This window comes from Syngnathus typhle, linkage group LG10 (genome assembly GCF_033458585.1).
Source record: "Syngnathus typhle isolate RoL2023-S1 ecotype Sweden linkage group LG10, RoL_Styp_1.0, whole genome shotgun sequence".
In the NCBI taxonomy this organism is placed as follows: domain Eukaryota; kingdom Metazoa; phylum Chordata; class Actinopteri; order Syngnathiformes; family Syngnathidae; genus Syngnathus; species Syngnathus typhle.
The window spans coordinates 3,131,024-3,151,298 of record NC_083747.1 but is presented as its reverse complement, the minus strand read 5'-3'; the positions used below and the strand labels follow the sequence as shown (position 1 = coordinate 3,151,298).

At 46.7% G+C, this 20,275-nt stretch overlaps 5 protein-coding genes across 8 annotated transcripts; 1 reads left to right on the top strand and 4 right to left on the bottom strand.

Annotated features, from left to right (window-relative positions):
• Positions 1–83: 83 nt before the first annotated feature.
• LOC133160666 (serum amyloid P-component-like) lies at positions 84–1,493 on the bottom strand. The gene is made up of 4 exons (XM_061288552.1): positions 1,350–1,493; positions 1,174–1,231; positions 981–1,083; positions 84–714 (listed from the first exon to the last, which is right to left on the bottom strand). The coding sequence occupies exons 1-4, from the start codon at positions 1,395–1,397 to the stop codon at positions 201–203; spliced, it is 723 nt and encodes a 240-aa protein (XP_061144536.1). The 5' UTR covers positions 1,398–1,493; the 3' UTR covers positions 84–200.
• A 219-nt stretch (positions 1,494–1,712) lies between these two features.
• Positions 1,713–7,502, bottom strand: LOC133160668 (serum amyloid P-component-like). The gene is made up of 4 exons (XM_061288553.1): positions 7,301–7,502; positions 2,715–2,772; positions 2,488–2,590; positions 1,713–2,410 (listed from the first exon to the last, which is right to left on the bottom strand). The coding sequence occupies exons 1-4, from the start codon at positions 7,346–7,348 to the stop codon at positions 1,897–1,899; spliced, it is 723 nt and encodes a 240-aa protein (XP_061144537.1). The 5' UTR covers positions 7,349–7,502; the 3' UTR covers positions 1,713–1,896.
• Positions 7,503–7,877: 375 nt separating this feature from the next.
• Positions 7,878–18,126, top strand: LOC133160658 (zinc finger protein 687a-like). 2 transcript variants are annotated; one of them, XM_061288540.1, is made up of 13 exons: positions 7,878–8,169; positions 8,500–10,054; positions 10,335–10,584; positions 10,691–10,857; positions 10,933–11,120; positions 11,214–11,390; positions 11,468–11,630; positions 11,699–11,923; positions 12,006–12,115; positions 12,258–12,351; positions 12,416–16,117; positions 16,178–16,963; positions 17,492–18,126. In XM_061288540.1, the coding sequence occupies exons 2-11, from the start codon at positions 8,510–8,512 to the stop codon at positions 13,010–13,012; spliced, it is 3,516 nt and encodes a 1,171-aa protein (XP_061144524.1). In that variant the 5' UTR covers positions 7,878–8,169; positions 8,500–8,509; the 3' UTR covers positions 13,013–16,117; positions 16,178–16,963; positions 17,492–18,126. The 2 variants fall into 2 exon arrangements, with proteins under 2 accessions (XP_061144524.1, XP_061144523.1); XM_061288539.1 differs by having other exon boundaries at positions 12,413–16,117.
• LOC133160669 (RIIa domain-containing protein 1-like) lies at positions 14,276–15,515 on the bottom strand. 3 transcript variants are annotated; one of them, XM_061288557.1, is made up of 5 exons: positions 15,373–15,514; positions 14,968–15,059; positions 14,817–14,893; positions 14,701–14,747; positions 14,276–14,432 (listed from the first exon to the last, which is right to left on the bottom strand). In XM_061288557.1, exons 2-5 carry the CDS (start codon positions 15,031–15,033, stop codon positions 14,362–14,364), a joined length of 261 nt encoding a protein of 86 aa, XP_061144541.1. In that variant the 5' UTR covers positions 15,034–15,059; positions 15,373–15,514; the 3' UTR covers positions 14,276–14,361. The 3 variants fall into 3 exon arrangements, with proteins under 3 accessions (XP_061144541.1, XP_061144539.1, XP_061144538.1); XM_061288555.1 differs by having other exon boundaries at positions 14,701–14,893; positions 14,968–15,087; positions 15,373–15,515; XM_061288554.1 differs by having other exon boundaries at positions 14,701–14,893.
• Positions 15,342–19,686, bottom strand: il6r (interleukin 6 receptor). The gene is made up of 10 exons (XM_061288547.1): positions 19,479–19,686; positions 18,330–18,824; positions 17,817–17,940; positions 17,380–17,558; positions 17,143–17,312; positions 16,798–16,942; positions 16,327–16,382; positions 16,188–16,230; positions 15,980–16,085; positions 15,342–15,867 (listed from the first exon to the last, which is right to left on the bottom strand). Exons 1-10 carry the CDS (start codon positions 19,558–19,560, stop codon positions 15,612–15,614), a joined length of 1,656 nt encoding a protein of 551 aa, XP_061144531.1. The 5' UTR covers positions 19,561–19,686; the 3' UTR covers positions 15,342–15,611.
• Positions 19,687–20,275: the final 589 nt, after the last annotated feature.

The window sequence follows — 20,275 nt, the reverse complement described above, 5'->3', positions numbered from 1 at the left end:
TACAAACTACTGCACTGTGCCAACAAATCAGTTACCCCTGTCTACTTGGTGCACAGTGATTATAAAAAGTCTACACACCCCAATACTTTTAAAAACAAACTTTATTATAAGATTACAACTATATCTGGATATAATAGACTTTGTTATTACATTTTTTTTCTTGTGGGGTCTCTAAGAATTTGTTATTGCAAAATGTGATTTCATTCAATAAGGACTTCATCCTCAACCAAAATGTTACCAACTATTTCAAAGTCGAGCGCTCTCCAGTTGAACACGTTCCCAGGGGTGAAGTTTAAGTCAGCCTCGTAGCGTTGGATCTCATTGGAAGAGATGACATGGTCCCACACGTGAAGTCGTGAGATCATGCCGATGAAGGATTGACTGGCGTCAAAGCCTCCCCCGTAACTGTCCTGCTCTTGGCCCAGGATGGTGCTGGGCTTGCCGCTGATGGGTTGTCCCGAGCGGATGAATCTCTTGATGGTGGGCTTGCCATCCACCCACAACTGGGCGATGCCGTCGTCAGAATTCCAGGTGGAGCACATGGTATGCCAGGTATTTGGAGGAAAAGACAGAGCCAGGAAATCTGTCCCGCCATCACGTGCATGCATCCTGATGACGTCGTTCGTGTTTATTTTGAAGAGCACAAAGTCATTGCTGATTGCTGGCGTGGCAAGTGAGAAAAGCCCGTAGTTTCTGGTGAGATCTGTGACGAATCTGAGCAGAGATGAAAAATGACCTATTTAACTCAACCACAGCACTTTGCCATAAATCTGCTATCTTAACGCAAATGCAGCAGAAGTGTTGTAACCAGATAAGTTATTTCAAAACAACAGGTGAAGCAACACATGTAGACATACAATACTCAAATGCATATATTCTTTATCCTCTGCACAAAATAATATTTCTCCTCACTGAGAAGCTTTCTTTAATTAATATTTTCTCAAACGAGCAAACCGAGTCAGTGGCGATACCCTAATTACCTGAGACAGACGGTCAATGCATTGAAGGATGTTTTGGGTGTCATCAATTTCACGTGGTCTGTGGCAGTTTCCCTCGGGAAGACAAAGGCTTTGCCAGAAAGATCTGCACCCACATCAAGAATGATTGACATTCAACAACAGTGACATCTTTTCTGTATTGCTTACCACACTTTTGTGTATGTGTGGTGAGTACCTTTGATTTCTGCACAACATGATGCAAGCATCATCATGAAAACCAAGAGTTTCACCATCTGAAAGGAAGTCAATGTTGTCCACACAGTCAAACGCATGAATTGTGAACAATATTCCTGCATACTGTCATTATATTAAAGTAATATCCTGAGATATTCAAAAGGAAAACCAATTTACCTTGTCTGGAGTGTGCAGCTGTGAGCAGACAGGCAAGTTCCCTCTCATCGATATTTATATGGAACATTGTGTAATGGATACGGATTTTGAACTCCTGGTCTCTCGGGTAAACAAATAGAAAAAGTCTTAAATTGTGCAACAGGATGTTCTTAGCTCACCCCTGATCTGGCGCTTATCCATCATCCATCGATCTCTGGTGCACGATCGTGGGACTCCAAACACTCAAAAACTACATTACCCATCATGCACCGCCGTAACGTTGCAAATTGATTTCCAAGATGGTGTGCAGATCCTTCCAATACCTTTTGATTAGTTGAAACCTCTGATTAGTGTATAGTGGTTCTAAAAAGTCTACACACCCCATTCCTTTTAAAAATGAACTTTATTATACTTTTTCTGGATAAAATATACTTTTTTTTCTTCTCTATGGATTTGTTATCGCAACATTGTGACTTTTTCTGAAATGGGATTAATTGGCGTTAGGATTATGAGGTCTTTGGGAAAACATGTCTTCTGGGCCCCCAGAAAGTTTTCACAGAATGTGATTTCATTGAATAAAAACTTCATCCTCAACCAAAATGTTACCAACAATTTCAAAGTCGAGGGCTCTCCAGTTGAACACGTTCCCAGGGGTGAAGTTTGAGTCAGTCTCGTAGCGTTGGATCTCATAGGGAGGGATGACATGGTCCCACATGTGAAGTCGAGAGATCATGCCGATGAAGGATTGAGTTGCGTCAAAGCCTCCCCCGTAATTGTCCTGCTCTTGGCCCAGGACGGTGATGGGCTTGCCGCTGATGGGCTTTCCTGAGTGGATGAACCTCTTGATGGTGGGCTTGCCATCCACCCACAACTGAGCGATGCCATTTTCAGAGTTCCAGGTGGAACACATGGTGTGCCAGGTATTTGGAGGAAAAGACAGAGCCAGGAACACAGTATGGCTGTCCTGTGCATTCACACTGATGATGTCTTCCGCGCTTCTTTTGAAGAGCACAAAACCATTGGTGATTGTCGGCGTGGCCAGTGAGAAAAGGCCGTAGTTTCTGGTGAGATCAGTGACGAATCTGAGCAAAGATAGAAAACGACAAATTTACACTTTGCCATAAATCTGCTGTCTTAATGTAAATGATACCCCAATTACCTGAGACAGACGGTTAATGCATTGAAGGATGTTTTGGGCGTCATCAGTTTCACGTGGTCTCTGGCAGTTTCCCTCGGGAAGACAAAGACTTTGCCCGAAAGATCTACACACACACATCAAGAACGATTAAGACATCTCTAGTGTGAAGTGCCAACACAACAATCATTCAACAACAAGATTTCCTGTATTGCTCAGTACACTTTCGTGTGTATGTGTGTGATGAGTACCTTGGGTTTCTGCATAACATGATGCAAGCATCACCATGAAAACCAAGAGTTTCACCATCTGAAAGGAAGTCAGTGTTGTCCACACAGTCAAATGCATGAAATGTAAACATTATTCCTACATACTGTAGTGAGTTGACATAATTCACCCGGAACCTAAGTTCACGTTGCCGAGTTCCGGTGGGATGTTTTACACGTGTGGGAGTTTCCGTTTTGGGTAGTGTGCGTTAGGATCTCGAAGGGAAAAGAGTCGGCCCGTGGTTGAGAGAAGCAAGTTATAAATGTCATTAAAACAACTGCCGTTGGCACCGTCATTTATCACTCCGCCTCCGACTCCAGTCCTTGCACACCACACTGGTGACCCCGACGTCAGTCCCGCTGAGGATTCCGGGACTGAACAGAATACCGAGCGAGACGGCATGGCGCATTCCGCCGTCCTTAGGCTGCCTGAGTTTTGGGAGACTTCTGCAGCAACGTGGTTCGCACAGGCGGAGGCTCAGTTCGCCCTCCGGGGAATTACGGATGACGCCACATGCTACTACCACGTTGTCTCGGCACTCGGAAGCTCCACCGCTGCCAGAGCCGTAAGTTTCATCACTTCCCCTCCGGCCCAGGATAAATATGCAGGGCTCAAGGCTTATCTCCTCAGGATTTTTGAACTGTCGCGATCCGAACGAGCCCGGCGCCTGCTTGCTATTCAGGGCATGGGGGACAGCAAACCCTCTGAACACATGGAGATGATGTTAAACCTGCTGGGTGGGGAAGAGCCGAATTTTCTTTTCATTGAACTGTTTCTGCGACATATGCCGCCGCACGTCCAAACGGCCCTCGCAAATACGACTATTACGGAGCCGCGTGCTCTGGCGGAGGAAGCGGACCGTTTCTACTTGGCCACCCAGCGTTTCGCCCCTGGTGTGCTGGCCCCAACACGCAGCTACACGTCCCCAAGCGCTGGCGTTTCCCCTGGCAGAGGACACGCTGCAACTGACGGCCGCGCCAGCACAGGTTTGTGCTACTTCCATGCACGTTTTGGCGCCAAGGCTAAAAGGTGCCGCTCCCCTTGCAACTTCAACACGACGGGAAACGCCAAAGCCTGCGCTCAGTAGTGGCCGTGACCGCAGGCAAAAAGAACCGGCTGCTGTTCATTGAGGACTCCCTCTCTGGTCGCAGATTCCTCTGTGACACCGGTGCCCAGAGGAGCGTCCTGCCGGCTACGGTGGACGACGCCGCTGGAGGGTTGCACGGCCCGCCCTTAACATCCGCCAACGACACCCCCATCAGGACGTATGGCACAAGGACTGTGGACGTATGTTTCGGGGGTCAGCGTTTCACATGGGACTTTGTCACCGCCGACATCTCCTTCCCCCTGCTCGGCGCAGATTTTTTGTGCGCCCACGGACTGCTCGTGGATGTTAAGAACGGCCGCCTGGTGGACGCGTTAACCTTCTCCTCTTTCGCATGTGTCCGCGATGAGGGGAATTATGTGAGTCTCTCTAGTTCGCTCTCCGAGGGCGACGTGTACCAGAAACTCCTCGGAGAGTTCCCCAGCCTTACACAGCCCACTTTTGCCGCCACCACAGCTAAACATGGGGTCGAGCACCACATCGAGACCAAAGGCCCCCCCATCTACGCTAGGGCCCGACGGCTCAACCCGGAGAGACTGACGATTGCTCGGGCCGAGTTCGCCAACATGGAACGCCTTGGCATTATTCGCCGCTCTGACAGCCCGTGGGCCTCCCCGCTCCACATGGTGCCTAAGCCAGACGGTGGTTGGCGCCCGTGTGGCGACTACCGCCGCCTCAATGATGCCACCACGCCCGACCGCTACCCGGTCCCCCATGTTCAGGACTTTTCGGTACATCTAGCAGGGAAGCACCTGTTCTCCAAGGTGGACCTGGTGCGGGGTTATCACCAAGTCCCAGTGCACCCTGCTGACATCCCTAAAACGGCAGTGGTGACTCCTTTCGGGCTTTTCGAGTTTCTTAGGATGCCCTTCGGCCTGAAAAATGCGGCCCAGTCCTTCCAGCGGTTGATGGACTCTGCGCTTAGGGACATGCCTTTCATCTTCGTCTACTTGGACGATGTCCTCGTCGCCAGCTCCTCGGAGGAGGAGCATGCGGCACACCTGCGGGCCCTTTTCACAAGGCTCGACCAGCATGGCCTGATCATTAACCCGGCGAAGTGCGTCTTCGGAGTGCCGTCGATCCAGTTTCTTGGGCATCTCATCGGCAGTAATGGGGCCACCCCCCTCCCGACAAAGGTGGAAGCGGTCTCCGCTTTTCCCCGCCCACGTTCGGCCCGGGGGCTCCGGGAGTTCCTTGGGATGGTTACATTCTACCACCGATTCATACGCCGGGCGGCCCACATTATGCACCCACTGTATGTGGCCCTTAAGGGTAAAACCCCCAACCAGGACATCGACTGGACCCCCGAGGGGATCAAGGCTTTCGAGGATACTAAGGCTGCGCTGTGCCAGGCCACCATGTTGGTCCACCCGTCGCCTGGAGCCCCGGTCGCCCTCACGACCGACGCATCTGACTACGCAGTTGGTGCTGTATTTGAGCAGTGGGTTGGTGGCGCCTGGCAACCGCTCGCCTTTTTCAGCCGCCAGCTGGTCCCTAGGGAGCGCAAATACAGCACATTCGACAGGGAGCTACTCGGCGTCTGGTTGGCGATCCGCCATTTCCGCTCCATCCTGGAAGGCCGTGAGTTTACGGTTTTCGTCGACCACAAACCCCTCACGTTCTCTATGTCCAAGGTGGCTGAGCCGTGGTCCGCCCGCCAGCAGCGTCAGCTGTCTTTTATCTCCGAGTACACCACAGATATCCGACACATCGCCGGCAAGTCCAACGTGGTCGCCGATTGCCTCTCTAGAGCGGTCATCCACACGGTTCAGCTGGGGCTCGACTACTCAAGTATGAGTGCTGACCAAGCCTCAGATCCTGGGATCCAGTCGCTCAGAGACTCGGACACTGGACTGCGTCTGGAGGAGGTCGCGGTTGGCGACTCAGGTGTCAGGCTGTGGTGCGACCTCTCCACCGGCCAACCTAGACCACTTGTCCCTGCCGGCTGGCAGCGGGCTGTCTTTGAGGCGATACACGGCCTGTCCCATCCTGGCAGAAAAGCGTCCGTGAGGCTGGTGGCTCAGAAGTTCGTCTGGAAAGGGCTGAAGAGGGACGTTCGGGCCTGGGTCGACTCGTGTGTGGCTTGTCAGCGTGCGAAGGTGCACCGCCATACCAAGGCCCCGTTGGAGCCGTTCACTGTCCCCGAAAGGAGGTTCGACCACGTCAACATCGACCTTGTGGGCCCGCTCCCCCCTTCCCATGGTTTCACCTACCTCCTCACCATGGTGGACAGGACGACCCGTTGGCCTGAAGCCGTCCCCCTCTCCTCAACCTCGGCTGCTGACGTGGCCCGGGCGTTTATTGGCACATGGGTCGCGCGCTTTGGAACACCTTCAGACCTCTCCTCGGACCGGGGTGCACAGTTTACTTCCGAGATCTGGAATGTGGTTGCTGGAGGCTTGGGCGTCAAGCTGCACCGCACCACCGCTTATCACCCCCAGGCTAACGGGCTGTGCGAGCGGTTCCACCGCTCCATGAAGGCGGCTCTACGCGCCAGTCTGGTGGATGGCAACTGGGTGGACAGACTTCCCTGGGTCATGCTGGGCCTCAGGACGGCCCCTAAGGAGGACTTGCAGTCCTCGTCTGCTGAGCTCGTCTACGGCCAGGTACTACGAGTTCCTGGGGACTTCATTCCAGACGCCACAACGCCTTGGTCGGCGGCCGGGCAGCGGTCCTCCCTGCTGGAAGTTGCCGGGACGTTCGCACCTGTCCCCACGTCACGGCACTGCACCCCTGTTTCCCGGGTGCCCACCGACCTACGCTCGGCGGGTTTTGTGTTCATCCGCCACGACGCCCACCGCGGGCCGTTGCGTCCGCCTTACGACGGGCCTTTTAAGGTCTTGCAGCACGGGAGTAAGAGCATGGTCGTGGACATCGGCGGTAGGCCTGAGACTATCTCGGTCGATAGGATTAAGCCTGCCCACGTGGATGTTTCCCGGACATTGGAATTGGCGCAGGCCCCACGCCGCGGACGCCCCCCAGCGCCTCGCCCCTCCGACCTGACCGAGCTCCCGCCTGCCCGACCGACAACGCGACCGTCCAGCCCAGCGGTCTTTCCGGTGGCGCCCCCTACCCTTGACCCCCTGCCAGCCCCTGCCACCTACACCCGCTGTGGTCGGGCTGTCGTTCCTTTCCGGCGCGGGGATTTTGACTATGGGTGAATTCTGGGGGGGCATGTGTAGTGAGTTGACATAATTCACCCGGAACCTAAGTTCACGTTGCCGAGTTCCGGTGGGATGTTTTACACGTGTGGGAGTTTCCGTTTTGGGTAGTGTGCGTTAGGATCTCGAAGGGAAAAGAGTCGGCCCGTGGTTGAGAGAAGCAAGTTATAAATGTCATTAAAACAACTGCCGTTGGCACCGTCATTTATCACTCCGCCTCCGACTCCAGTCCTTGCACACCACAATACTGTCATTATATTAAAGCAATATTCAGAGTTATTCAAAAGGAAAACATATGCCTTACCTTGTTTTGAGTGTGCAGCTTTGAGCAGACAGGCGAGTTCCCTTTCATTGATATTTATATGTAACATTATGTAATGGATAAGGATTTTGAACACCTGGTCTCTCGAGTAAACAAATGTGGAAAGTTTTAAATTGTGCAACGCGATGCCCTTAGCTCATTGAAGTGTAGTCCTGTTTTTCATAGCAAAACAGCTGCGGTCGCTCACAGGTGGGAATGTGTCCAAACCCTCAAAAACTACATTACCCATCCTGCACCACCGTGACGTCACGAATTAATTTCCGAGATAATGCTCGAAAGTATCATGGTTTGGTAAGCACAGTGAAACACGTTTGAATTTAACCCCAAATTCATTATAATGCAACAATAAAACACTGATTTGACATATTGTTACATCTGTTTTATCTAGATACTAAACATGTTCGTTCAACGTTACTTTTTACTTTGAGGTTTCATCCTCAGATTGTATATTTGTTAAAAAAAATAAAATGTCTAATAGATTTGCGCAATCCTAAATAACAGGATATTGCACGATTTGTTTTTATTTAAAAAAAAAAAAAACTAAGTCGTGTCGCACGACGTGATGACGTAGAATTTGCGCGACGGAGTGAAAAGTCAGGATTCAACTACGGTTCGTTGGTACGTAACAACGTTTCATTGGAATCCTGTACCAATCAATATACTCAAGGAATGCACCTATAACAAACATTAAACATGACACGTTGCATTAGTAACTAATTCTCTCGGGCAAAGCGTTTGATGACTTTTATCGGAGCGATGCTAGATTCGCCAGCTATCCGTGACGTGCTAAAGTTGAGCTGTTAGCCGAAGGTCCACTTGTTGAATCATCACTTCGTGCCGAAAGTAGTCAGGTATGTTCCAAATTGTTATTATGAATGAAACTGAGAAATATCAGTTTATCTTCGCCAGGTAAGCCCCCCACATTTGCAGTGATTTCTGCAGGAACATGTTACTCTTCGAAGGGTAATGGGGAAACTGACTGAATAAAACAGTGTAAGATTAATAACATGAGGAAGAGATGTCATACAAAGGTCAGATGAGTCCCTAGACAAAGGCGTAAGTTCAAGTGCCACCTCCACTGTAGCTTTTCATTCATGACTGTCATTTATGAATGTACTCTTCAAGTATTTATGTCTTGACATGTGACGAAATTGACAATAAAGCAGACTTTGTCTTGGCAGGTTTTAAACCATGGGGGACGTGAAGACCCCAGACTTTGATGATTTGCTAGCAGCCTTTGATATTCCTGACATTGATGCCATCCAGTCAAGTCCAGAAGAGGATGATGTTTCTACTCATGAAAGAAAACATTCACCCCAACCTGGCTCCCCTACTTTGCACTTTCCCCCTCCTGCCGTCAGCGTGATAGTGATGAACACCGTGCGACCCTGCGATGAAGATGATGACGATGATGGAACGAAAAACGACCATGCAAGCTCTCTTTTAGAGTCTCATCTCAAGATGAATGTCAGTGCCGCCCAGCTTGCCAACTGCCTTAATGGGTCTGCAGTTAGTGACCAGCAAGGATCCAGCGCGGCGCCACAGCACCAGCATTCACCGCTGAACGATGACAACGAAGGCGATGCGATGGAGATTGCGTCGGTCAGGGACATGATTGAAGATGTGATCAGTTTGAAGTCCCAGCAGCAACTGGAGTCCACCCAATTATCTATTCCTCCCTCTCCTCGGTCTGGCTTGCCTCGAAAGGAAGAAGCACACCTCCTCCCTCATGCGCCGTCTTCACCTTTATCACACAACGGGGATTTGGGCAAAAAGAACACCTCTCACTTGGACGAGGACGACTCAGAACCAGACTTGGGAAGCCCACTGGTGATCCACGAAAGCCCAGAATTCATCATGCCGTCGCCTCCGAAATTGAAACACAGCGTCAGACATCAACCGGAGCTGTGCGTCTCTCCCGAGACCACCTCGTGCACTCTTGAAACGCTGACTGAGCAGGAGGAGAAGCCCGTTTCCATCGCAGCGCCACCGGCGGGCCCTCAGAGCTCTCATTTGGCACCAGTGCAAGAGGAGAAATACCCTGAGCATGTGATTGACGAAAGGGAGTCTCCTGAGAGTCCACCGCCCAGTGAGACGGGGCTCCCGTTTCCCAATCGGGGCCCTGAGTCGGGAAACCACAGCAGTGAGCCCAACCAAGAAGACAGAGCTGATGACAGTCAAACTCCCAACGAGGATCCGTCCGACACCGTGTCGGCTAAAACAGAACCACCCGAATTGTTGCCCCTCAAAGTTAAAATCAAAGTGCCCGCGGGGAGTTTAATGAAGACGACACTCAAAAGAGGTTCGAGAGCCACTTCTAAGGGTGCGGATTCGTCCAAATCTTCATCAAAGGCTCACAATCCGAAAAACAAGAGGGGCGGTTCTCAGCAGTCTCGCGCAGGGCTTCCAGAAATCAAAGACAAACGTTCAGTGGCCATGAAATCGAAATTCACCCGCGCCGTTGTGAGCGTGGCCAAAACCACACCTTTTCCTCCCACGACCGGCCCCGGTGGCGTCAACCTGCGCTTGCTGGGTCAGAAGACTCTGCAGAGTTCCCCTCAGGGCAGCAGCCGGCCCGCCTCCATTGTGAACAGCAGCGGGGCCATCATCTCCAAGAGCCAGACCAACCTGGTGGAAAGCTTCAATAAGATTCTCACCAATAAGAACCTGCTGCCCAGCTATAAACCCGACCTGAGCTCGCCTCCCGCCGAGTGGGGCCTTCCTTTGCCCGCTCAGGTAACTCTGACAATCTCCACCAAAAAAAAAAGTCATTAATTAAAAAGAATCAGATTATAATTTTTTATTTTTTATTTTAATTAATTGTCTTATTTAATCATTTTTTTATTTGACACACATTATTTTTACTTGAAAAACACATTTTGGATTTTTTAAATTTTAATTAATTGTCTCATTTAATCAATAATTTAAAAAAAAAATTGACGAGCATTATTTTGACTTGAAAAACACATACAATGGTGTTCAGTTTAAATTTCAATTTCCACTGACCCTTTGACAGGGTTATCGATGTTTGGAGTGCGGCGACGCCTTCGCTTTGGAGCAGAGTCTGGCCCGCCACTACGACCGGCGCTCGCTGCGCATCGAGGTGACGTGCAACCACTGCTCCAAGCGCCTGGCCTTCTACAACAAGTGCAGCCTTCTTCTCCACGCCCGCGAGCACAAGGAGCGAGGCCTGATCATGCAATGCTCGCACCTTGTCATGAAACCCGTGCCCTTGGAGCAGATGATAAGCCAGATTGAACTCAACGGTCAGCGGCTCGCTTGTTTGTGCCGTTTGTTTCGGAAACGTCTTTGAATTTAATGTATTTCGGAATGGACTATATTTGACTATTTGATATGGCACGCGTGTTTTAGGTCAGTCTACCCTGCAGGGCAAAGCGCAACAATGCCAATCGGCCCCTAGCAAGAAATCGGACGCGGCGCAGCACATCGGATATAAATGTCTCGAATGTCAGACAAAGTTCGACGGCAAAAAAGAAGTGATCCAGCATTTCCAAGAAATCAAACAAGCCGAAAGCACAGTGAGTCAAAACGTTTTGTTTCCTTTTGAAAACGGACACCCTTGAGCCGTGAGTTTTTATTTTTGCTCATCCCAGCCGTGCACGGAATGCTCGCCGCCGATGCTGCTGCCCAACGCCTGCAGCGCGGCGGCTCACCAGCGCATCCATCGAGGCAGCGCGCCGCCGCACGTCTGCCCCGAGTGCGGCGGCACGGTCAAGCCGGAAGCCTTCCAGTCGCACCTTGATCACGTTTGTTTGCACTTTTCCCGACGCGTCGGCTACAGGTATGCAATTTGGCGACCTAAACGGAAATAAATGCTGATGCCCCGCCCCCTCAATGCTTCTGCGAGCGCTCACGGTTTTTGCCTGTTGTACAGATGCCCCAGTTGCTTGGTGGTGTTTGGCGGGCTGAATTCGGTGAAGGCTCACATCCAACAAGCCCACTGTGACATTTTCCACAAGTGCCTCAGCTGCCCCATGGCCTTCAAATCGGCGCCCAGCATCCAGAGCCACATCAGCGCGCAGCATCCCACCGTAACCAACGGCCAGGCCATGTACGCCGCCGCCGCCGCCCCCGCTGACATTTTAGCAAAATGGATTCGCTCCTAACAGCACAATTTGTTTATCGCAGGCTGATCTACAAATGCGTGATGTGCGCCACGGTTTTCACGCAAAAGTCTTTGCTGTACAACCATTTTGACACACATTTAGCCAGTCAAAAGGTTCACGTGTATAAATGCCCGGATTGCAACAAGATGTTTCCTCAGAGAAATATACTCATGGAGCATTTCAAGGTATACTCATTTTTGTTGTTGTTGTCACTTCATTTGTCACTTTTTAATCTTCCATTCTTCTTCGTCAGAGTCACAAGTCATCCAAGCTAGCGTTAGCCTCCGCCCCAGCTGCTGCTTCTTCCTGTCCTCAGCCCGCAGTCAAGTTAGAAAGTTCGGACGGGGAAGACGGCGAGGAGGTCGTCGTTAACGCCGGGGCGACGGTGGCCACCACGGGGTGGACGTGCGTTCACTGCCACGAATGCTACGCTGACTCACAAGAGTACATAAGTCACATGGCGAAACAACATGGCAAGGTTGGAAAGCAAAAATGTTTTTTTAAGCAGGTTCCAGCCAGACAGCATTTGTTTGTTTGTTCATGTCGCTGTGTCCTTTCAGACCTTGAAAAACTTCCCTTGTAACAAATGCGAGAGCTCCTTCTCCTCCGCATCCAGCCTGAGACGCCACATCCGCGAGAAACACAAGGCCGCCAGTCGCTTCCGCTGCCAGTGAGTGACTTCTATTAAAAATTGCATTTTGCCCCAAATATTAGACGCTCACCATTTATGTCACTTTCTCCTCTACATAATGTCGTATGAGATACGAGAGCAGTTTGCGGCATGGAAAAGTCATGTCGTTGTGTTCTGCTAGGTTCTGCACAGGCAGCAAGAAAACATTCAGCAGCAGAGCCATGTTGGACAAACACGTCCAGCTTCGACACGGCATGGACGCCATGAGCCAGGAGGTAAGCCATTATCACAGTTGTACCTCATAAGTTTCTATTTATTTAATCGGTGGCACTTCAGCAGGGAGCCACAGATGAGGCCGACAGCTCCTCGGAACTGGACGGCGCTTCGCTGACCCGTCGCAGACGACGAGCGGCCGTCAAGACGGAACGCGACGACGAGTTCGCTCCCTCGAAAAAGTCAAGGTCGGCCTCCGCGCCTTATTCTCCCCCCGAGTCCGGGTTCCGTTGCGCCCCTTGCGGCTTCACCACGGAAGACCAGCCCACCTTCCAGGCGCACATCATCCAGCATCGGGTGGGGGCGGACGGCGGCGGGCAGCAGTGCGCACAGTGCGGCGCCTGCTTCACGTCTACCAAGTCGCTGGCACGCCACCTCTTCATCACCCACAAGGTACGCGACGTGCTCACCGAGCAGCATAAAGACCAGAGCGCGGCGGCGGCCGCGGCGGCCCTGTCCCCCGTCAACAACAAGAAAGCCGAGGAGAATTCTCTCGGCTGCCCCGCCTCGCCCTCCTCGCAAAGTCAGGGCAAGGAAGATGACGACGCGCTGAGCTGTAAAGTGTGCGGCAAGCACTTTGACAAGGCCACGGATCTCAACACGCACTTCCGAACTCACGGCATGGCTTTTATCAATGCAAGAAACACGGGGAAACCAACTTAGCGCGTGAGTAGACCTTCACGTCGTGCCTTATCGTATATGATATTGAGCATTTTTGACTTCACGGTCAAAAGGTAAAACCCCCTTTTTGAAAATGTGACCGCTTGAAAAATGTCCTCCTCAAACCTGTTTTGCTCAGGTCAGATTGCAGACATCATCCAAAGTGAAATCCCGCGGATCGGTTTTGCGTTTTGTCCATTGGTTGCGTTTGAAGCTCAACCAATCAAAGATGATTCCCGTAAGCCTTAACCTTCCACGCGTGACGGACACTCAGGATATCAAATACAGTGGAACTTCCAAGCTGTTCTGATTTCAAAACAAATATGATTCACTTAATAAGTGGGAAAACACCGAAATGTTATTCCGTAGCAGGTAGGACAATAGATTTGTACTTACAAAGGCTTTAGAAAATTTTAAATCACAATGCACTCCTCGTCACATAGACCCACCTAAAAAAAGAAAAAAGAGAAAAAAAAGCTGACCTTGCAATGTACAAGCCATTCTTCTTTTATAACTGATGTAGAACACATTGTAATGTACCGAGCAGCCAGGAGTGACTCATCTCACACACACAAAAAAAAAAAAAGAAATACAAAGGGAAAAGTTCAGAATGTACTCGGGAGGTTCCACTGTAGTTAGAAAGTAGACCGATGACCTCCGAAACAATTAAAAAAAAAAAAAAAGGATCTGCAGCAATGTTCCCTAAACTGTTTTAAGCCAAGGCACATTTTTACTTTTGCAAAAATTCCACGCAAAGTCCCTATTCACTGCGTTCTCATCTAAATTTACTCACAAAAATACTTCTGACTTTTGCTGGCTTGGAAAGATGAACAAAGATATATTTTTGTAGTAAATGTTATTCGTAGCGGTGAAATTCAACGGGAAATTCATGCTTGAGTTGATTTAGCAGCGCTTTGAGCGCTCAGTTATCAGTTTTTGTCGTAAACATCTCAAAGCTTCGAAACTGATAAGCGACTTATGATCACAAATTAATATTTAAATTGTTTGCTTGTAGAGTGTTGTTGATATCAAAGCTATGTGTATCTCGTTCTTACCGCAAAAAAGAGTTCAAATGATTGTAATCAGTCGCTCAGTGGATGTTAAAGCGTTTTTCTTTTTTTTTTTTTTATAAAAATGTCCTTTGTGTATAGTTAACCATCTGTGATCAATCTGTCTCAGGTGAGCAATCGACGCTTTAGCAAGGGTTTTTATCTAGATGCTCAAATGTCTATGGAGAAAAATGAATAAAAATGTGGCACATTGTCACATGATTCATTTGTCATCTTTATTTCCGTCCTTCAAACTTACACCAAGAATTAAAAAAAAAAAAATCTAAATGAGTAACCAGCCTGTTATGCATCGATATTGATGGTCGCCATTTTAGCATTAATACCAATGTGAAGATCGGGGTTGGTGAAATGCTCTGAAAGACATAATGGGACATAATAGATAAGAACATTTATTTTATTTGAAATCAATATTGAGACTGTAAAAAAAAAATTCTATTGTTCAAAAGCTTTTTGATGTTTAATTTTTTTATACCCCCCCCCCACACACACACAATGATTTAAGTTTTTATTGTGATTGACAGCCACAACCCTATTAAAGAGGGTGTGCACATTTATGCAACCACATTCTCTCTCTCCTTCCCTTTCAATTTATTTTCTATTATGAGTACTTGTGTTACTCACCAGCAGCAAACGCACGAATGCGAGTGGGCTTTTTAAGAAGCACTTCTCTGAAAAACAAATCTCTTGTGGTTATTTTAGCAGACACACATACTGTAGAAAAAACGAAATGATCAAACCTGAGAAAATCTTCAACCATGACCTCCACCTCGGGATGAGCCATCAGATAATGCTCATTATCGATCCTCGTCTGGATCTGGTGTCAAATAAGAGATTTCATCAAGTGTCCACGTCCTCACGTCGCGTATTTTTTATATTTTTTTGTCTTACTTTGAACTGGCGCAGTTTCTCCAGTTGTTCGGCATTCAGGACGCCAAAGCCGCCTTGAACAGACATTTGTGCTTTTGGGGGTCCAAATTAGGCTTAAAAGTACAAAAACATGGCGGTCATCTGCCAATGACACAAACAACCGTTGCTATGGAAACGCTCGCTTGCAGTTATACGTTGTGTCCACAGGAGGGCGACATAACGGCTGATAGAAATCATTGATACGCTTCACGTTTAATTGCTTTTGAGACAAAATGGAAACAATGACATCATAAACGGGTATTGCCAACTGTTTTCATTCAGGTGGAGCTATATACAAACAACATGGTAGGAAATTCATCAATCCACTGTACAATATATAATAAAAACAGAGTAGCTTAAAAAGACAGACTCGTTTATTTTTCTTACCCTTTGCTTCTTTTATGTGCTACATAAAAAGCCTGAAATACAAGCAGAGAGTAAAAGGAATGAAAAAATATTCCAGTAGAATAATGGGCAGTTGTTGCCCAATATTGTGACATAAGCAATTGGCCAACGGATACAGAGTCACGGATGTGACTGTCACAGTTTATTGTCACACCTTTTATATTTATATCTAAAAGCTTTTGCTGGTGTTGTTATAAACATTCCGAGTTCATTTTATCGTCTCACTCGCTCTGCGTGAAAAAATAGCTTGTATTGTTAAAGTGAATTGCTTCTCTTTTCTCTGTCTCCGCATCAATTTCGCCTGGAACCTCTTCCTCCTCACTAACGGGGAGTTCTTCCTCGGGACGCGGGGTGTCAAAGGTCACCAGGGCTTGACCTTCCGGTGCGACCGGGACAGCAGGTTTGGGTTGGGCTGGTCCTTTGTATTTGCTCCTGAAACTCAGACTGTGCACCTTGGCAAGGAATTTTTCTTTGTGTCTGAAATGGAACAAATGTTAAAATGACAATTTTATCAAGTTAGTGCCCCCAAAAATGAAAATATCTGACTGTACAATGATTACGCATCCACACGATGTAATTTGAGTTTTACCTGAACATATAAGCAGCCAAAATAATGGCGAGGATAGCAAACAAGCAGGAGATCCAAATGATATGATGTGACATCGTTATGGGACTGACGCTCAATTCGGGAATTGCTGCAAAGACACAAGAGCCACGACCAGCCAAAGTACATTTTAACATCTTTCCTTTCTGCATCTCACTTTTGTGACTTGAAAATTGTTTGCAGGCTGGCTCACCTTCAGATGGTTCCTCTGTGCCCGAACCTTCATCCTCAGGAAACTACAGGATCAATGGAAAAAAAAAAAGGTAAAAGGGTGAATTTGCTGTTCTAAAAAATAAATCAAATTTTATAGTGACACTAGCAAGTTTCTTTACCGTTAGATTCAGCAGATCATCACTCAGCAAGTCAATCGACTCATGTGTCCTTAAGTCTGAAATGAAACATAAAGCTTGTGAAAGTACAGTACATCCTTTTTAATTAATTTCATCCAACAGCTACACTGTGTTTATTATGATCGATGTGATTTATTTTTGTTAAAAACAGAAGAACAGTTTGCCTTTTAAGATTTTTTTTTTTTTTAAATACATATTCAAGAGAAACAAAGAACGGAAGAGTACCAATTGGCAGCAAAAAAGTAGGTGTGCGGCGCCGTATTTATAACCTTGCTTTCCTTGGAATGCATTTCGGAAAGTCAAACATACAGGAAGGAAATCAAAGTGCCAACGTTTGAGTCTAGGGTGGATCAACAAGTGCTGCTTTCGGACAGGACAAGATCTTAATCACACTTCCGACAATACATGATGTTATTTTGTCATTAAGAATGATTTTTTATTTTGAATAATTACCAATCCAGCTGCTGCCATAAACGGGTGCAGTCCATTTACTCCAGAGACCATCAAATTCATCCTTCGTTCTGATCTGGATCATGTACTTCACGCCCGAGATCACGTCGGTGATAGTGAACGAGCGGCGGCCTTTGATCGACTTCAGCTGACAACACAAACCACATCGGTAATTATTATTGTCATTTCTGACACCAATTTTTTGAAAGAAAAATCTGAGAAGTAATCTCGATCTTAATCTAGATTAAAATCTCTTTAAATCTGGCCACGGTTTATTTTTTTGTAACAATTTAGCCTTGGTTGTGCTTCTACCACGTGATGTTGTGACGTGACGTTATCGTTGTGTACCTGCAAATTTGAGCTTGACGAGTCGACGGGTTGGTATTTGAGTTGATACACGAGTTCAAAATAATTATCGTGCGATTTCCAGGAAGCAGGGAAATTCCAGTTCACCGTCATCCTGTTCTCGTATCCCACTTCCTGTCGGACCGACACCGCCGACGGAGGGTCAGGCTTCACTAGAGGAAAAAAAACGATTTACTTTCCAATGCTAAACATCATACAGCAGTGAGTTTAGGACCTTACAAATGTCCAAGGGATAAAAAGACAAGATGGCACTGGTAGCGTTTCCTGCCATGTTTGTGACGCACAAATAGGCCATGTGAAGTGTCCTGAGTTCATCTTCGTTGTACTCCAGAACACACCAGCAGCGGGACCACTGGGAGGAGAAGGAACATCGAGCACGATGGAAACTGTCACTGGGCCTGGGCCAGAACCAGAGACGAAAGGGTCATTCACTCAAGAGGACATAAACATCGGAAAATTACAGCTTTAAATAACTCCATTGTCGTCTTTGGAATTTGGCATACACACCACAGAGAAATGTTAACATCCAAGCCAAAGCTTAACAAAGTATATAAAGTGTTTTAAATTTTAATTAATATTTTTATTATTTTATACATTTATTACGCTGATAAAATTCATATCCCAACAGTGGCAACATATCAAGTTACAATTCTTACCATTTATTGATTAAGATATAGCAGTTTGGACGTAATGTCAACGGCTTCTGAGGCGTCCAATCACAGCGGATCTTACTGCTGGGTGACTTTTTGGTGCAGTTCAGGCTGGGAACTTCTGGAGGTTCTACAATATAGCACAACCGGAAGCTTCATCTGAATCATTCTCAATGATGCCCTTAATTTGGGAAAAAAATACTCATCTAAAACTATTAAAGCATCTAATTTACATAGTGGTTAGAGAATATGAAGAATGTAAACAATTAGCATCACATCATTGTGCCATATTTAATTAAAGGGGAAATCAACTTAACGTATTTGCAATAATGTGTTGAATGCGTCCCCACAATGTCTAAACATTTTGATTATTATTGTGAAAAAAGTGTTAATCTCTTGCTTAAGAGCTAACACGCCGCTAATCAAGCTAGCAAAGCCGCTGCACACAGGCTAATGAAAGAGTTGCTCTATAGGTGTCAAGGTTAATTTGATTGAAATTGTTCAAAATTGTTCTCTCACCTGCCACAATCACCTTCAAGGAGAAGATGACTTGACTTATGTACAAACAAGTGTAATTTCCAGAATTTTTCAGTCCCACCGAGTTCACAGAAAGCTGCGTCCCGCTCTTTCCCAACGTGAAGCCCTCCCAGTCCCGATGTCCTCTCCTCACTGTCTTCCCGTTCCATTTCCACCTGGACTTTCCTTTGACCCCCCTCGTCCCCTTGTTGTCATCCGTGTTTTCGTCCTTTAGAGGCGTACTGCTCGGCCGGACCACTTGATGCGTGACAAATGATCGGGTCCTCTGAAGTCCTTCTTCTTGACTTTTATCCTTTGATGCATTCATATCAGTTTTTGCTAAGTCTCCATCGCTGTTGTGTATCTCACGAGAAGTTTCTTTGTCACCGGAAGTGTGTTTAGCCACTTTGACTTTAGACCCATCCACCCTCACGTCGCCATCACAGGTCAGAACCAAACGACTTCCCGGGGACACCACCAACACTCCGGGAGGAGGCTCTGAAGAGAAAAAGGTAACAGTATAAATTAATTCCATTGGACCATACTAATGTAAATGCATTTTTATTTTTTTTGTTTTTTGTAAGTCTTGCATATATATATTTTTTAATTTTATATTTCCATATCTATTTTATTATTTTTTTATAAAAAAAAAATTCACCCCCTCGAAACTAGGAAATATGTGTTCCACCTTTAATTCTCAATTTCCTTTTCTGTGCACAATATTCCCAACATGCTTTCTTTCTCATATTTGAATAACCACTATGACCTCAACCGGTTCTGAGTTCACTCTTGACATTTTTGGATAGACAGAGAGAGAGATAAATGTTGACACTAAATGACCTTTAGCCATTTTTTGAGCAAACACTTTCTTCCACGAAAGAGGCCCAACAGCTGGAGGGGACTAAAAATTAGAAATACGCCCAAATGAAATTCTTAAGAATTATGACTCAATTGCTCATCCATGATCCAATAAAAATAAATAAATCACACTCAAACAGTTTATTTATGTAGCTCCACCAAACTACCAGAAGAATTTAAAAAATGCAACCAATGCTCACATACAGCAAACAACCGACATTATTTTATTTAAATCTCAAAGCGTTTCAATTCATAGAAAAATTCTTTAGGTGAATAAAAGAGGTTAAAATTGACCTTTTTTCAGACAAGTCCCCTGGAAAATACTGCATACCGGCGTAGCGCACAGAAGCCACAGCAGAGAACAAAAACGGCACATGTTATTCAAATCTCCCCCCCCCGCAAGACGAGAGGAGTCGCAAAATGTTCACATCGCCTCCAGAATCAGTCCTGCTTGTGGATCCTCCAAGCAATCTTTTGCACTGTTCGTATCGCGAGTGTCCAAACTTCCTCTGAGACACGTTATTGTGAAACTCATCCGCCGCCTCCCCTTTTCCACACATACATGCATGCACAAACACGCACACATCCTCCTCAGTGGAACACTAAATGGACCAGAATATCAGTTTAGCAGCATTATAGCAATGATCATATCTTGTTATATCGGCTTTTGATTGAATCAGGATAGTCGTCTGTCTTATAATTAGGTTGTGAGTAAAGTCATTTGTGCAGTCATCAAATTTAGTTTCATATAATTGCGGTCTGATTACGTAATAGCAGGTCCGAAGTTCCGGAATTTTACAGAATTATTCCCATTGGCAAAAACATTTGCAAATTCAGTTGGATTTGAATCACCAATTTAAAGTTATCTGTCTTTTTTTTTTTAATTCCCATTAAAAAGCACTCTATATTATTCAATTTTGAATCCACAGTAAAACCATCCAAATTTGGTGAGTTTTTTTTTTTTTATTATTATTGCGAAATAAAAAGCATATATGTAAATTTACAATTCACAATAAATATTTCGTTTTGGGCACCATATTCATTCATATCCTGGCTTAATTCACATATATTTAGATCAGTACATACTCGAC

Coding starts and splice junctions, on each gene's coding strand:
- LOC133160669 (XM_061288555.1), bottom strand. CDS start 15,033: ATGTCTGTTCAAGGCGGCTTTGGCGTCCTGAATGCCGAACAACTGGAG. Junction 14,894..14,967: donor AGAAACTGCGCCAGTTCAAA/GTAAGACAAAAA, acceptor ATTTGACACCAG/ATCCAGACGAGGATCGATAA. Junction 14,433..14,700: donor CATTCGTGCGTTTGCTGCTG/GTGAGTAACACA, acceptor TATGTCTTTCAG/AGCATTTCACCAACCCCGAT.
- LOC133160666 (XM_061288552.1), bottom strand. CDS start 1,397: ATGAGAGGGAACTTGCCTGTCTGCTCACAGCTGCACACTCCAGACAAG. Junction 1,232..1,349: donor AGCTGCACACTCCAGACAAG/GTAAATTGGTTT, acceptor ACTTCCTTTCAG/ATGGTGAAACTCTTGGTTTT. Junction 1,084..1,173: donor ATGTTGTGCAGAAATCAAAG/GTACTCACCACA, acceptor ATGTGGGTGCAG/ATCTTTCTGGCAAAGCCTTT.
- LOC133160668 (XM_061288553.1), bottom strand. CDS start 7,348: ATGAAAGGGAACTCGCCTGTCTGCTCAAAGCTGCACACTCAAAACAAG. Junction 2,591..2,714: donor ATGTTATGCAGAAACCCAAG/GTACTCATCACA, acceptor GTGTGTGTGTAG/ATCTTTCGGGCAAAGTCTTT. Junction 2,411..2,487: donor GCATTAACCGTCTGTCTCAG/GTAATTGGGGTA, acceptor ATCTTTGCTCAG/ATTCGTCACTGATCTCACCA.
- il6r (XM_061288547.1), bottom strand. CDS start 19,560: ATGTGCCGTTTTTGTTCTCTGCTGTGGCTTCTGTGCGCTACGCCGGTA. Junction 16,086..16,187: donor CACAGAGGAACCATCTGAAG/GTGAGCCAGCCT, acceptor GTGTCTTTGCAG/CAATTCCCGAATTGAGCGTC. Junction 15,868..15,979: donor TTGGCTGCTTATATGTTCAG/GTAAAACTCAAA, acceptor GTTCCATTTCAG/ACACAAAGAAAAATTCCTTG.
- LOC133160658 (XM_061288539.1), top strand. CDS start 8,510: ATGGGGGACGTGAAGACCCCAGACTTTGATGATTTGCTAGCAGCCTTT. Junction 10,858..10,932: donor TCAAACAAGCCGAAAGCACA/GTGAGTCAAAAC, acceptor TGCTCATCCCAG/CCGTGCACGGAATGCTCGCC. Junction 11,121..11,213: donor TCCCGACGCGTCGGCTACAG/GTATGCAATTTG, acceptor CCTGTTGTACAG/ATGCCCCAGTTGCTTGGTGG.